Source organism: Phasianus colchicus, chromosome 22, assembly GCF_987193195.1.
Source record: "Phasianus colchicus chromosome 22, bPhaCol1.hap1.1, whole genome shotgun sequence".
Classification (NCBI taxonomy): Eukaryota; Metazoa; Chordata; class Aves; order Galliformes; family Phasianidae; genus Phasianus; species Phasianus colchicus.
Genome location: NC_143457.1, coordinates 895,947 through 910,797, shown reverse-complemented (window position 1 = coordinate 910,797; position 14,851 = coordinate 895,947). Strand labels below are relative to the sequence as shown.

Sequence of the window (14,851 nt, the reverse complement as noted above, 5' to 3'; positions counted from 1 at the left end):
ATGTTTTGAACTTGGGTGCCCCTTTCACTGCTGCTCTTTTGTATCTTCGATGTTAACAGTGGCTACTGGAGTACAAAAAGTGGGAGATGCATCGGTAATAAATATGGATTTGCTTGCTTTTACACGTCCTCATGCTAAGTGTCGTAGTACTACTTTTCATGCAGACTCTTCCATCTCAAGTGTCTGTCCTTTTGAGATCTGCTTTTTTTTTTTTTTTGTAGAATCACAGAATTGCTTGGGTTGGAGCCTCAAGGATCATCAAGTTCCTAGGCTCTGCCACAGGTAGGACTGCCAGCCACTAGATGAAGTACTTGACTGGATTGCCCAGGGCCCCTTCCAGCATGGCCTTAAGCACCTCCAGGGGTGGAGCATCTGCAGCCTCTCTGGGATTTCTTTGAAAATAGGAGCCTTCTTGAAGCAGGTGGTTTGTGTGGGGACGTGGATGGTTTGGCACAGCCCTGCACCAGAATTCAAGCCTCACAGATCAGATTCAGGAGATTCTGTCACTCCTTTTGCCAAATAACCATTGCATTTGAAAAACTTCCAGGAGCCAGAACCCCAGTTTGCTTTGTCTCATGATATCATGAATACCCGCTTCTTACATTCCTCCACTGTCATCCATCCATGTCTTCCCAAAGAAAAAGCAGCTCAGCCGTCCCTGTTTGAGGGCATTACCGCAGCCCCAGGTGATGAGACCTTAGTCCTGCTGTGAATCACCAGCAACCTTCACATATCCGAGCGCAGGGGCTGCTGTGAGCACAGGGGCTGCTCTGATGTTGTGTGCAGCAAAAGAGTTGAATGCCTCGGAAGGAAAAAATGTGCTTACTATTTTTAACTTTAGTTGACTGTAAGAGCCTCTCCTTCTCCAGCAAGGTTATGGCATACCTGGTAGGGGGGTAAAGACTTACAAGAGCTGATCATCCAGTGTGTGGTTCAGTCAGGTCAGGTAAATGCAAGGTAAAATAATGCAAAATTAAAACAGTTGAAGTGGAAACCAGGCTGTTTCCCTGGTCGGCTGAATGGCTCACAGTAATGCTGAGCAGGGGCTGCAGGCTGGGATGCTGACGTTCTTGCTCTGCAGCCTCAATATTTCTTTTTCCTCTTGGCTGCCGGCCGTCGCTCCTGGGATTTTCTGTGTTGGAAACACTTTCTGGTACAGTTGATCAAAAGGGCTCCCATTGGTTCTTCTCAGTGTTTTAAGAAGCATCTCTAAGCAGTTTGGTGCAAGTCACCCTAAGGTCCATGTAACCACCAGCAAAAGCCTCTGGTAAGGCTGGGCTGAGAGCTGCGGGCTGTGGCATGTGTGGGGAAATGAATCAGAGCTCCGGTCTGCAGATCCTGCTGGGGATTTCCACTTGGATTTCCCCTTCAGCAGAGCTGGTGGTTGTGATCACTGTGCAGTGAAGGTTAATAATAAGTGGTATGAAGGGGAAGTGAGCCCGCCATAGATAAAAGTGAAGCTACTTGGACTCCTCCAGGGGATCAGTGTTTTCAGTCGACCTCTACATGTGAAAAGCTGTGAGCGGCTCAGCTCAGCACAGGCACCTGCAGAATCTTTCATTTGGCAAAATTCTGACTTACAGGTTCTTACAAGTTAATTTTTGAAACAAAAGATTAACTGAAGCACGTTGTATTAGTGTGAGATTGGCCCAGCTTCAAGGCAGCGGGGTATTTGGTTGTGTTACTTTGCATTCTGATGGTGTGGGTCTTGGTTGGGATGTGGGGGTTCTGGCTCTGCCCCTCACTGGGATGCTTTTCATCATATGGCATTAGGGAAGGTTATGGAGCAAGAGCTCCCTGCAGGGATGGGGTGTGAGAGCTTTTTGAAAGCTGTGAGCAGTGCTTTGGGCGTCTGTGAAAAATTGCTCCCACTTAAATCTGCTGGAAACTTGGGGAGGATTTAACTGCTCCTGAGTGAAAGAGGCTTCACTACTTCCCCATATAGCAGATACCCATGTGGATGACTGGTAGGACTCCTTGCTCTGTGTTGGATGGGCCCCTGGAAACACTGCCTGCCTGCACCAGGCAGACTGTGCTCTGCTGAGCAGTGCAGGGCTGGTTCTGGCCTCTGGGGGCCTTCCTGCCTAATGAAGGCTTGGGCCCAGCATCCACGATAACAAACTGTACCTCGCATAAATTTAGAACAGAACGCAGCCAATTTTCACAAGCTGCTGCTACATTATTCTTTCTCAAGCTATGCCAGATAACTTTGTGCAGCAAAGCAGCTCCAGCTTTGTGAGCGAGGAATGCTGGGATGGCTGGTTGGGACCTACAGAGCCATCCTTCAGTGCTGGAGGAGCTGTGTGCACCCCTCCACTGCAGGTGTATGGGTGCTGCTGAGCTGAAGGGCTCCCAGTGCCTTACACGGGAGAAGTTTCACATGGAAGGTGGCTTCACAGTGACTAATTATCTTCTGGCTCACCTCTGCAGGGATGTGGGGTGTGAGGACTTCACTGGTGACATCCCATCCCTGTGGGCATGGCAGTTGTGATGACTTTGAGAACCTAGGTTCCTTGCTTTTAATTTTTTTCCCTTTGACTGCTGCCTTTTGTTTGTCCTGTCCATTAAAATTGTGCCCTGCATGTAAGTTAGGGCCCCGTGCTCCAGTGATATCACATTCCTATAGCTGCTCTGCCCGCACTGAGCAGGATGAGGGCTGTGTTTGTTCCTCAGCACCCGAGCTGCTCCCACCTGTGATCTGTCATTCCCCAGCACTCATGTAGGTGCCTATAGACTCCTTTCCCAGGGCACTTAATGCTTAGAAGAGAATCTCTTGTCCTTTGGGCCCGATAGTGCTGGGGCAGTGCTAGGGAGCTGCGGGCGTTGCCCCTGGGTTGTAGCCACGATCCATCCATATAGGTGTACTGCTGTGGCTCTGTGGATGATGAATATCACTGCTGAGATGAAATGGGATTTTAAGGCTGTATCCCTTGGCACGTTCTCCATGATGCCGTGACTTTTCAGCTGAAGGGAGCTGATGAAATCAATTGACTTTTCCATCTCTTGCAAGAGTCTGTATATTGTAAGAAAAAAATGTGAATTAAAAAAAAAAAAACAGCAGCTGCTGTTTGATGGAAGAAGATGGGCCGGTGAACAAATATTTTCAAGCAAGTTGGCCATAGAGTTGTCCATAGTTGAGCAAGAGCCGTGCTCCACCCCTGTGTTCTTGCTGGCCTGTTACAGGGCACAGCTGCAATGCAGGGGGCATCTGTGGTGCTTACAGCTTTCAGCTGGCTGTAGTCCTGTTCAGGCCATGCTTTGGTAACTTCCTTTTTGGAGATGCGATGGTGTGAGCTGTGGTGGGACAGAGCTTGGGGCTGCTGCTGGAGCCAGTCCTGTCCTTACAAAGAGCTTCTTCCACTTGTCCAGCACCCTGTCCAGGCCAGAGAAACTATTTCTTTTGGCATTTGAGTTGACAGAAACAGGCTGAGTAGCACAAGCAGATCTCCTTTAGAATCTCACTGGTGTCAGGCGTGCAGTGCACTGGGTTCTGTTGCATTTGCATGGCCGTGGTGCCCATGCTGACAGCAGACTGCTCAGAGCTGGGTGAGACGAGGGCTGTGGGTGATTTACATGCCGCTGAGCCATCTCCAGTTCTCTTTAATTTAGAGATGCAAAACTGAGCCTGAAAGTAATGAGCTCCAGATAATTAGGTGCTTGTCTGCAGGTGTAACCAGCACGGCTGCCTGCAGCTGCTGCCCTTAATATTGCTGATTTTTATTTGGAAGCATTGGGGAATGAATGAGATGCTGGAAACACCACTTATTCGCAAGAAAGATGAGTTCTGCTGTTCTGTTCCTTCCACCCCATTCCATCAGCTGATGGTGAGGCTGAAGGGCAGCATGGCACAGAGCAGGTAAGGGTGCTGGAAGAGGAGTTTGGAGGAATGGGCACTGAAAGTGCAGAAGTTGGAACCTAGAGAGATGTGTGCAGTCTAGATCAGGTGATGTTACGGGAGACAGAAGGGGCAGGAAGCATCTGGGTTACTTAAAAGGAAGGACTAAGATAAATGACACATAATTAAGTAAAAAGCTCAAGATAAATTTCAGGACAAGTTTTTGTTTTCAGGGAGAGTGCTGGTTGGGAGCATGGTGTGATCTGGGTAAATGCTGACAGCCTCACTGCTTGCAGCATCTGGATCAGGACTGTGCTTGGGAGCAGTGCTTAATGAGGAGCCCTTAATTAGCAGAGGGACAGACGAGCCCACAGCTTTGTTAGTGCTGAGTGGGGATGGAGCCCTGTGAGGGAGTGGGCAGCAGTGGGGAGCTGCCCAGAGCAGTACTACGGTGGGCGTGAAGCTGTTAGGGCAGCACAGAGCTGCTCATTGTGGTGGTTGTTGCATGTGTAAAACAGCCCATAACTGAAAATGTAAAGAGAATTTGGTTTTACCATTTAATACGGAGAATAAGGTGATGGATTAAGAGGCCAGTTTATATAAACACTTTGTTGATCCACTTACATTTAATATGTCCTGACAAATGGCAATGCAGTTGCAAGCGTTGACTCCCCATGTCGCAGTAAGTCTTTATATCAAGCTGTAAAACATTGAAACAAGCTTAATAATAGCTTTTGCCTGAAGATCCTTTTGGTTACAAGTACAGCATGTGGTGACTCTCAGAGCATGGTTTGCATTTGCTTGCAGCAATAGGGCTGTAGTGATGTGCTGCTGTATGCAGCCTGGTAGTTGTAGGCAGTGTCCCCACTGCTGCCATTTTGCAAACACCTTTTAATGTGTTCTTTTATTTGAGCAGTCAGCAGTCTGTCCTTGTTGTCAGGGTTAATGATGGGTGTGAGGAGGACATGGCTTCTTAGGGAATTCTTCACCTGTGTCTCTGAACCTCTGACTGCAGTTTGATGTGCTCGTGCCAGGAAAAGTTGTTTATTTTTTGAGGTGTCTCGATGAGTTTCACTGATTTATAGTACCTGCTAAACAACCAGGCATGTGGCTGTGCTGCTGCTCCACTGGGGCACAGGGAGCAGCTGCTTTGGAGCAGAAAGTTGGGAGGATTTGCACAACTTCTTCCTGAGGAGTTCATGCTGTGATGGAGTTCCCCTTGGACATGGAGCGCTGATGCTGCCCAGCACCACCTGGCTGAGAGACCCTTACATTCCGTGCACTAGAAAGCTGCAGATGGTGCGAGGGTTTGGGTTTGCTGTGGTTCCATGCTGTGAACACTCACCTGATGGCTTTGTCTCATATTTTCAGCTATTTAACGCACAGCTGTGGTACAAGCAGGGCCATGCAGTGGGGTTGTTTAACCCCAGGAGCTGGCAGAGGGCTCACTTGTGCTGGACAGGAGGGAGATTTCGGCAATTCCTCCTGGCTGTAAGTGCTGTGCATTTGTTGTCTGTGTGGCATGGCAGCATGGGTGGCATGCAGTAATGGGGGCTGAATTCCCCTGGTAGCAAAGAGTGCTGTGAGCAGGCTGTGCTAATCACCTTGCTCATGGCCGCTGGCGCACTGCTCTGCCCATCCCATCCCATAGGAGCCCCAGGAGCACCATTCTGCCTTTCCCATCGCATCAGAGCCCTGGGAACACTGTGCTGCCTGCCCATCCCATCCTGTCCCATAGGAGCCCTGTGAGCACGGCTCATCCCTTCCCATCCCTTCAGAGCCCCAGGAGCACTGTGCTGCCCACCCAGTGCCTGCATTTGCCGGAAGCCAGGTGCAGGAAATAAGCACTTTCTCCATCCTTTGGATCTCATTAAGGCTTAGCGGAACTTAAGGCACTTCTGTATCCATCAGTCTTGTGCTCAGATCAAGTCCTGTAGCAGAAGGACTTAGAGGTTTCCTTTTAATCTGATGAGAACCATCGTTTTCCAGAAGTGATGTGGAAGCAGCTGCCCTGGCAGCAGCCCACCCTGCCCTGGGTGCAGACAACGAGCTGACTGCTCAGAGAAGATTATTTTCCCATGGCTTACATGAGTTCTAAAATAAAATAAATCCTAACCTGCTCGAGGATAAAACAGTTTTTCAAATTCAGGAGCGGTCCCTTTTGGAATAGGGATTGCTCATTTGTTTGTTCCTTTCCCCCTTTATTTCCTCTGGGTCCCTCGGTACCTTTCCAACTCAGGAGAACTACAGCAGTTGGCTCCACGCCGAGACGTAAAACCTGTTGGCAGCAGCTTTGTTGTGTGGGCAAGGAGGGGGCTTACTGCCACAGGGAGGCAAATGCAAACAGGGCGATGGTGGCTGTGGCTCTGCGTGGGGCAGGGGGAGGAAGCAGTGCTGCCCCCACATCCCTCCCTGTGCTGCTTTCCTTAATGTGCTGCCCTCAGGATCCCCCGCGGCCCCGTGCAGCAGCCCCTGGAGGAGCGGATCTTCACACCGACCGTTTCTGCTGTGTACAGCACTGTGAGTATCTGTGTGGTGCTGCTGGGTGCTTTCCAGCACTGGAATTGCCTGGTTTCTTGCATGCAAGTAGGTAAGCAGTGATGCTATCTCCAGGACTTGGGATCCCTTCCTTTCCTGCTAATTCAGCAGAGCAGTGGGTTTCCTGGGGCAGAGTGGCGGTGGGACGAAGGTGTCCTGCACGCCGTTGGTTGGCTCCATCCCCCCTGCCTTGTGCTACATGTCCTGTCACAGGAGCAGCCCAAAGAGATTGGGTCTTTGCATTGAACTCTCTGTTTGAAGCTGCAGAGAAATGTTGTGATGGCACAGTGAAAACCTGGGATGGGTGCTTTGGCTCGCTGATGTTTGTTGATAAAGCTGGGTCATTGAGGAGACTCAGCTCCAAAACGCAGCGGTGTTTGTGAATGTACAACGCCATTTTCCTTTGATTCATTTTTTTTTTTCCTGTGTGGCAGTAGCTGGAAGCCCGGCTTTATTTCTAAGCTATGCTAAATCAGCAGGGCCCTGGGAAAGCACCGCTTTGCTTTTCTGGTGGGAGAGTGCACATATTTATTTGGAATGCCAAAAAGGCGCTTCCAGGCAGCTCCTTGTTATTTGGGAAACAGGAAGGAAAGCTGTGGATGCAGGGAGTTCCCTCTGTGTTGTGCAGCCAGCATAAGTGTTTCTAGAAGAACACAGGCTGCTGCAGAAGGGTTCCTCTTTCCCTCATCACCTCTGTGTCCAGGAGATCCCCCCCTACCTGATTTTTTATTTCAAATCTTTGTGAGGGTGCCTGTGGGGGAAAAGGCAACTGTAAAAATGTACACTGTTGTAAAATGTAAAAGTAACTGTAAAGAATGAGCTGAAGTGACTTTTCAGTGTGGAAAATACCCCCCTCCTTGGTGTGGAGCAGAAGGCAGGGCTGGAAATGTCTCTGTGCTTTTAGAAAACACAAATTTGGGAGAAGGTGTTCCGCTTTAGGGAAAGGTGTGCCATTTATCAGTTGGGTTCCATGAGAGCTTTCCTCCCAAGCCCTTTTAGCAGGTGGCAGAAGTGGAGTAAGTCCTGGAAAAGCCGAATGGGAACAGGAGGCATAAGTGCAGCTGATCTGGGAGCTTGGAGGTGCTTGGGTGTGCCAGAAGAGCTGCTTCTGGGTGTGAGGTTTTGGATGTTTCCTTGTAAGCTGCTTCCTTCCTGATGGTTCCCAGCAGAGAGATCCCTGCAGTCACTCCTACGCCTGCTGTGAGATCCTTGTCGCATAAAGCTCTGGGCGGGGGTTTATCTCTGGTGGTGGGATGAGCACTCCCAGCCCACTTTGGTGCCCTTAAAGGGATGCTGAAGGCAGTCCTGGAGAAAAGAGATTACAGAGGGTGAGCAGGCCCAGCACCACGTGCTATGGGCTCAGGAGGCTGTTCTGCCTCATGGAGCATCCCGGGGATCTTTGTGTTGGTCAGGTGGTTACGCTGGGTGCTGGAAGAAAAGAGGTTCTGCCCAACTCAGTTTTTGCTTCATCTCAGGGATGCTTGTATTGTGCCCTGTCCCTTGTGGTCTTACCTGAGGGTTTCCTGGATGTGGCTGTGTGCCTGAAGTTGTGGACTCAGAAGGGGAAGAATAGTACAAAAGATTCAAACCCAAAGAGAGAGTTGCAGCCTGAGTTTACCTCACATATAGTCTGTTATTTTTTTAAAAACATGGATTAAGGCTTCTGAAAAACAAAAGATACAGATTACCTAGCAAATTAGTATTCAATTTTCTGTATCTATTTTTAGGAGAATAATTTCAGCTCTGGATTTATGGACATCTGCTTCCTTAATAACCTCAGCCCAAGTTTGTGTTGTAGAATGTCCCCTGGTAAATAGCAAAGCAAACCCTGGGTTGAGCATTCTGGGACAGAAGTTGTGCCCTCGTAGACTTGTTGCTTTTTTAGCTTGCTATCATGTAAAAATCTAACCCTGACTTCAGTTTATCTGTAAATATGCTGTATGTAATACTGGGGAGCTCATCCCTGACCTGCCCGCAGGGTGAGCACCAGGGTGCTGTAAATCTCCCTGCACTGAATGGTTCTGGGCTGTTTCCAAGCCTTGGGAAATTGCACATTATCCTTCCTGTTGACAGTGCAGCTGTTTCAGGGTTGGAGGTAATGTTTAAGAAAGCATCAATATTTGGAATGTAACAGCACAACTTGGGAAAGCGTGTAGTTGAACTCTCTAACGTCTGCTCTCATGCTGCCTTGCTGCTTGGTGCTAATGCTCAGCTGCAGATGGAAAGCCAGAGCTTTGCTCCTGCCTTTCTGGTGATGCAGAATCAGTGTGGTTGGGTACAGCATGTCATGGAAAGCTGGGAAGATTGCAGCCTGGAGCCAGAGTGGTGCTGCACAGCACGGCCCCAGCGTTCCTCCCCATTTCCCAGTGGCTCTGGCTGGTGCTCTTGGTTTTTTGGTCCTTCCCCATTTTTCTTATCCATATGCATTGACTTGTATGGTGTCTCACTAAAAATAAAAACAATAATAATACTGTGCTGCTAGCTGCTTTCTTGAGAAGAGTACAGCATCTCTGCAGATCGGATTACTAATGTTCTGTTTTACTAACAGTTTATCTCCACACAGGTTACACAAGTAGCAAGACAGCCGGGTCCTCCTGCCCCATCCCCTTACACTGCACATGAAATAAATAAGGGACACCCAAATATTGCTGCAACGCCACCGGGACACGCGTCATCCCCGGGGCTCTCACAGGTAAGAGCACCAGAGCAGCACATTCCCAGCCACACTCTTTTCGTCTCGTGTAGTTCTTGGCTTTGCTGCTCAAATTCAACGTATCGGTCTTGTCTGTGACCACTAAAAGCTGATGGAAGGACACCTGAATCTGGCTGCTGAGGACAGGCTGTTGGGCAGGGTGACACACTGGGACAGGCTGGGGACAGCTGCATGCTGCTGTGAGCTGGTGGTAGTGGCTGTGCTGGGGAAGGCGAGCTTCTGCCCTTCCTGCCAGCCTCTTCAGTATGGGTGAAATATTAAACCCCAACTGACCTTTCAGACTGTGAGATGTGTGAAAACAAATGAGGTCATGCAAGGAACACTTCACCTTGATGTTGTGCATTCTAGATAAAGCTTAGTGATGCATGTCTGACGGTGCTTGGTGGGAAAACTGGAAACCTGTGGTTGTGTTTGAAAAATGTGCGAATGCTTGTCTTCTATGAAGTGGGAAGTCAGAGGCTGAAGTATCTATTCAGGATCACAAGTAGCTTGCAAGCGTCAGTCAGCAGTCTCTGAGCGGTGCCTTGTGCTTTCACTGCATGGCTGTTGGTAAGGAAGTCTCTGGTTTGAAGGAAGAGCACAGCAGGGCTGCAGAGCAAACCCTGCATGCCAACCGGCTTGTGTCAGGGATCACAGAGCTTGTTCCTGGTAGATGTCGTCAACAGAGGGAAGCTAATCATGGTAGATAAAAGGGGAAGAAAGAGTACATTCTAGGCAGCTTCTTAACAAGAAAACTCTAATCAAGGTTTTTTCTTCCCTTAATATTTTCCTGTTGAGTCAGTGCATACGTAGATGGCAGGCTGTGTGCCAGATCAGCGCTCTGGCCAGCCGGGAAAACGCTCGTTTCCTGTTCTGCTGGCTCTTAGCCTCTTGGAAATGAGCATCAGCCTGCTTGTGTCACTGTGATGCTGCTAGCAGGACCCTAAATTGTGTCCTCTTCAGGATTCAGGGGCTGTGTGTTCCCTGCTGGCATGGGGCAGCCTGGCTGGTGAGACTGCAGGGGGGTTGAGGTGTGCTGGCTCAGCCACATGAGGTCGGGGCAGTTCTGCAGCGGTGCCAAAAAGCTGGGACTTGGTGGCAGAACAGCAGCAGTAGTGCTTTCTGTTTGTCAGCAGCGTGTGCTTGTCTGTGCCCTTAGCTGGTAGGGGTTTGGGTCAACTTGAAGGCTGTGGTTTGTGGTTCTGTTTTTTTTGTTGTTTTTTTGCCTTCAACCTTAGAAATGTTAGCGTTCGCTCCTGTAGCTCACTTCAGCTCTGGTCAGATGTTGAGTTGCAGTGTTGTATCACAATAACCAATTTTCTGGCTCAGGGGTGTGGGCTGGAGGCATTACCTATTTATTGCATCTATCATTTTTCTCCTCTGGGTTTTTCTAAATGCCCTCTTGTGTTTGCATTAAGAAATGAGGTGAGTAGAAGTCTCTTGTTTGCAGACCACATTTTTGGGGAAATTCTGTCACAACTTCATGTATTTGTTTTCATTCGGGTAAACAGTTAAAACTCCTTAAATCTCTCATCACACAAACATTTTTCTGTGTTCTGATCATTCTTTTTCTCTGTTCAAACTCTTGGAATCCTGCTGTTTCCCTTTTGAGGTAGAGGGCCTGGAGCTGACATGGAGCTCTGATGAGTGGTGTGTTCCCGAGTTCTATAATGGCAAGGTAGCATTTCATGAACTGCCCCATATCTCCACAGCCCACACTGCTCCTGGTTGAGCAGAGGTTGTCTGTGTTTTCCAGTCGTAGCTGATGTGTGTGTTCTTGATTTGAGAGCAACGAAGATGGTAAACAACAGAGCACTTCATTTGGGTAAGAATCTGATTGAGACATCATTCTTCTTTCCCCAGACCTGTGGGTTAATGGATATTCTTAAAACTGAGTCTTTTCAGGGTAGGGACGGCCATGGAGGCAGTAATGGATGAAAACGTGTGTGTGTTTTTGGGCTTCAGGTACTGAGATCTAAAAACCATTTTGCCACAGTGCTAGCATACATGTCACTGGGGTGGTCCCAGACTGCTCAGATGCCGGTCAGCCCAGCGCTCTGCAGAGGGATTGCTCCCTGTACAAAACTCGGGTGCTTTGTGGCTCTGTAGATATCTGTGATGAGCTCCCAGCATGGCGTGGAGAGGTTCCTGGGCCTGGGGAAGCGTGGCTGGGGTGGCACAGGCTGCAACAGCATACAGGGTGGTTAGTGTCTGCTGTGGGAAAAAGAGCCAGGTGCAGATGGGTGCTGTACTTCTGTAGCTGTCTTTCCCTCTCCATTTAAACGAACAGAAACAGATGGCTGTGTGCTGCTGTGGCTCGGTGTCTCTTTCACTTACTCTTCTGCCTTTTCCACTTAACATAGCCAAACAGGAGAGAGGGTTGCTGTTCAACTTCTGCAGTGACCTGCCTCTGGCACTGTGCTGCCCTCAGAATTAGTTCTGCAGCATGACAAGGAGAGCTTGGCAGTGCTGAGAATTGCACCCACAGCAAGACCAGCACTTCTGCTTCCCTCCGCTTCCCAAATTCCAGGGCCTTGAAGTCATGCTGCTCTGGAATGTGTTGAGCTCTGCTGGTGTTCGGGAGCATGCAGCAGATGTTGCTGCAGTGATGCTACGGCAGATGTGGACTAGCAGACACGACATCTCACATCTCTGCACTGTGCGGCGGGCCTGTGCAGCAGGAGAGGAGTGGCACAGCCCTGCCCCCTCACCTGGGACTCATCTGAGACTTTCTCAGCATGCAGAGAAAAGGAGAAATCAGCAGAAGGCAGTAGATAAATTTCTTCCTGGGCATGGCAACAGGAGCAAGTTCCACTGGGCTCAGGTAGGGCGTGGGGCACAGCAGGGTAGTGCTTGCTGGAGCACACTGATCCCTCACTGGATGTGAGGCTGTGTAGCGTGGCGTTCACATGGCTGTTATCACAAAGCAGCTGAGGGGCTGTAATTCTGCAGCCCTCTCTGGCTCTGCATTGTGGTAATTTATTGTGTAGCCGTGCCTAGCAAAGGGAACAGCAGTAAAGCAGAGATCTTCCAAAGCAACCAGACTGGGACTTGGAAGGAGACAGCAGAAGAGTGCTTCCCTCTGTCTGCTGAGCGATGAGAGGAGGAAGAGGGGCTCCTGCAGCAGGAGGCAGCACGCAGAGCTGGGGCATCAGGATGGGGCTGCTCAGCCTTCCTCCCCAAGGCCTCGGAGTACTGTGAAGGATCCCAGGGAGCAGGCGTGGTGGATTCTGGTGTGCGAGATGGAGGAACACAATGCGGGAATGGATGAGCAGCGGTATTCCAAACAAGACACTTTGTTCCTCTGCTTTAGCTTTGAAGTGAGGGCTCTGATGTGTATGCTGAGGTATTCCTCTGGTATGGGACAACAGTGTGTAACACTAACCAGCAACTCTTGTAACAAATAGCCGGGAGTTTCATCTGTAATCATGAAAGCCTCAGGTCTTGCTCCAAGCACGCTGTGCACTGCAGATCAGCGCTCTGCTGGGCTGGCACTGCCCAGCACCCCGTGGCATCTGGTGGGACCTCCCTCTGAAGCTGCTGTACTCATTGACAGCTGTGTTTAATAATGCCTTATCTGTTTGTAACAATGTTGAGATACGCTCACAGAAAACAAGAACGCAGAGAGCTGAATTCTCAGGATCCCGGTATACAGAGACCTTGACTTTTAGGTGGCTGATTTAAATCCCAAACAGATTGTACTAGCTGAAGCTTGTTACCATCTGGTTCTTTGCCTTAAGTGAAAAGAGTTTTGTGGTCTCATTCTGGTCCTCAAAAATGTCACCATTTCAAAATTAGCATTTGTAACAGCACTGAGATATTGCTTGTTACCTCACGGCCTGGGAGGCTGTGCCAGGCAGTGTCTGCGTGCCATCTGTGGCATGTTATAGGCAATCCCCACACCCCTTCTTTATTATCTTGGCTCCTTCCTGTGGGAGCTGGAGCTCTGTTGTAACCATGGTGTTTATTCAGTATTTCCCTCCCATCATCAGTTCAGATATCAGATGCTTTTAATGAAGTAACAGGTGGTCTGCCCATAGCAGATAACAGGGATAAAGAACACTGACGTAGCTGTGCTCTCGGGGTGCCAGCAACATGCCCTGCAATGTGCTCATTGTAACACTCATGTTTGTGATGCAGCTCACTGCTCCTGAGCTTTCTGAGGAGTCGCTGGCTGCAGGTGGAGGTCTGAACAGTGAGTTATTTAATAGCTGATAAACCCGGGAGAAGCATAATCTCCTTCTGGCCTTTGTGTGGAAGGGCAGCTGAACTCTGTGTTGTGTAATAGGATTAGGGGCGTTTTGATGGGGTTAACAGTGTGGGGAATGTTTGCTTGTGTAACATCTCTCCATGGGTTTGATGAATCCCCGTGCCTTTTACCTCCTTAGTTTTGACTTTGAAGCAGGGGAATGCACCTGTGTTTAAGAAGAGCTGCAGGCTTTTGTGGAACTCTGAGACAGCAGGAAGGGTACAGCATGGCTTCAAGTGCACATTGATGCCATTAACTTCCATAATTATTTAGCCTTGGAAACAATTTTTTAAAGCCATGGTGTGGAGGGGATGAATGAGTTGGCATTAATATTTGTGCACTTGGGATGGGCTGAAAGCAGCTTCATTCTTTTTTTCTCCTTTCTAATAAGGAAGGAGGAGAACCTGTTACAGGTTGGTCACCTGTACATGCACAGCAAGGGCTGCAGCACAGACCCTGCATGGGATGAGGTCTGTGCAGAGTTGGCCCTTGGGCCAGAGCAGTCGTCAGTGCTGTGGTCTTGGGTGGCCAGCAGGTGAAGGTCAGTGTTTTTCTCCTTCTTAAGCTCACATGCTGTCAGGTGTAAGCTGCCGTGGCTTGGAGTTGCCCTGGTCCATCTCCTGCTGCAGACACAGAGGTTTGAATGCAGAGCTCACCCAGTGCGCCTGGGTGCGCCGTCCAGCAGGAGGATTGTCTCTAACGTGTCACAGCTCCCTTTCTTCTGGAGGTTTTGTCCACATTTTCTGTTATCACGGTCATGTGTGCTGTGCTTCATGTTGATGCTTTTCAGACTTTTCCATATTTTTTGATAACATAAAATAACGTGAAGCAACTTGCCGCTTTCTTACATTTAATAATTTCTACTGTGGTATTCCTTCTGTAACAATACCTTCTGTTCCATGCTATTTAATTTATGTTTTCTTGCATGCTCCAGAAGAAGTGATTGTTTTCAAGCAAACACGATGCGTTGCAGAAGGCACTGTGTGCTCATAAACAGTGGAGTCAGCATAAAAGTCAGAGCTTTGCACAGTCTGCATTTGTAAACAGACAGGGCAAAAATATCTTTGCAGCAAGATAAATCTTGGGAGAAACAAGTTTGCTCGCTAGGAAAACTTTTCAAGTGGTTTGACACTACAGAGCCTCTCTGACAAAGCTGTGTTTTTGAAATTCATGAAATCCCAGCTAGTGACTTCAGCACCTCCTCCTGAAAGTCATTTCAGAGTCGGGGCCCTTGGACTGCTGCAGTGCTCCATAAGGAATTGCAGAGGGTTGCAGGCCGGGCAGTGAGAGCAGGTGGTTGTGGGCTGAGCCTGCTGGGGTTTGAGCTTCTCCACGAGGGGAACTCTGCAGCTCGAGCGACCTGGTTTTGTTATATCAACATGGAAGTTCTTGTAGTTCAGTTTGTGAACATTCCCTTTTGTCCTGAGGCACACAACTGAGAAGAGTCTGTTTCTGTCATCTCTGCACCGTCACATTAGCAAGATCCCACCTGTGCATTCTCATCTTGAAGTTACAGACCCTGCTCCTCCTGGTCTGC

General features: G+C 49.1%; 1 protein-coding gene across 12 annotated transcripts in view; it reads left to right on the top strand.

Moving 5' to 3' along the window:
- EIF4G3 (eukaryotic translation initiation factor 4 gamma 3) overlaps positions 1–14,851 on the top strand; it is a 104,868-nt gene that overhangs the window by 13,786 nt on the left and 76,231 nt on the right. For 10 of the 12 annotated variants that reach the window (XM_090122891.1, XM_090122895.1, XM_090122890.1 and 7 more), the window contains 2 exons: positions 6,280–6,355; positions 8,922–9,065. In XM_090122891.1, the coding sequence (XP_089979017.1) occupies positions 6,280–6,355; positions 8,922–9,065 (220 nt within the window). Of the gene's footprint in view, positions 1–221; positions 283–6,279; positions 6,356–8,921; positions 9,066–14,851 lie in introns of those variants that run through there. The other 2 variants (XM_090122893.1, XM_090122892.1) reach the window with 2 other exon arrangements.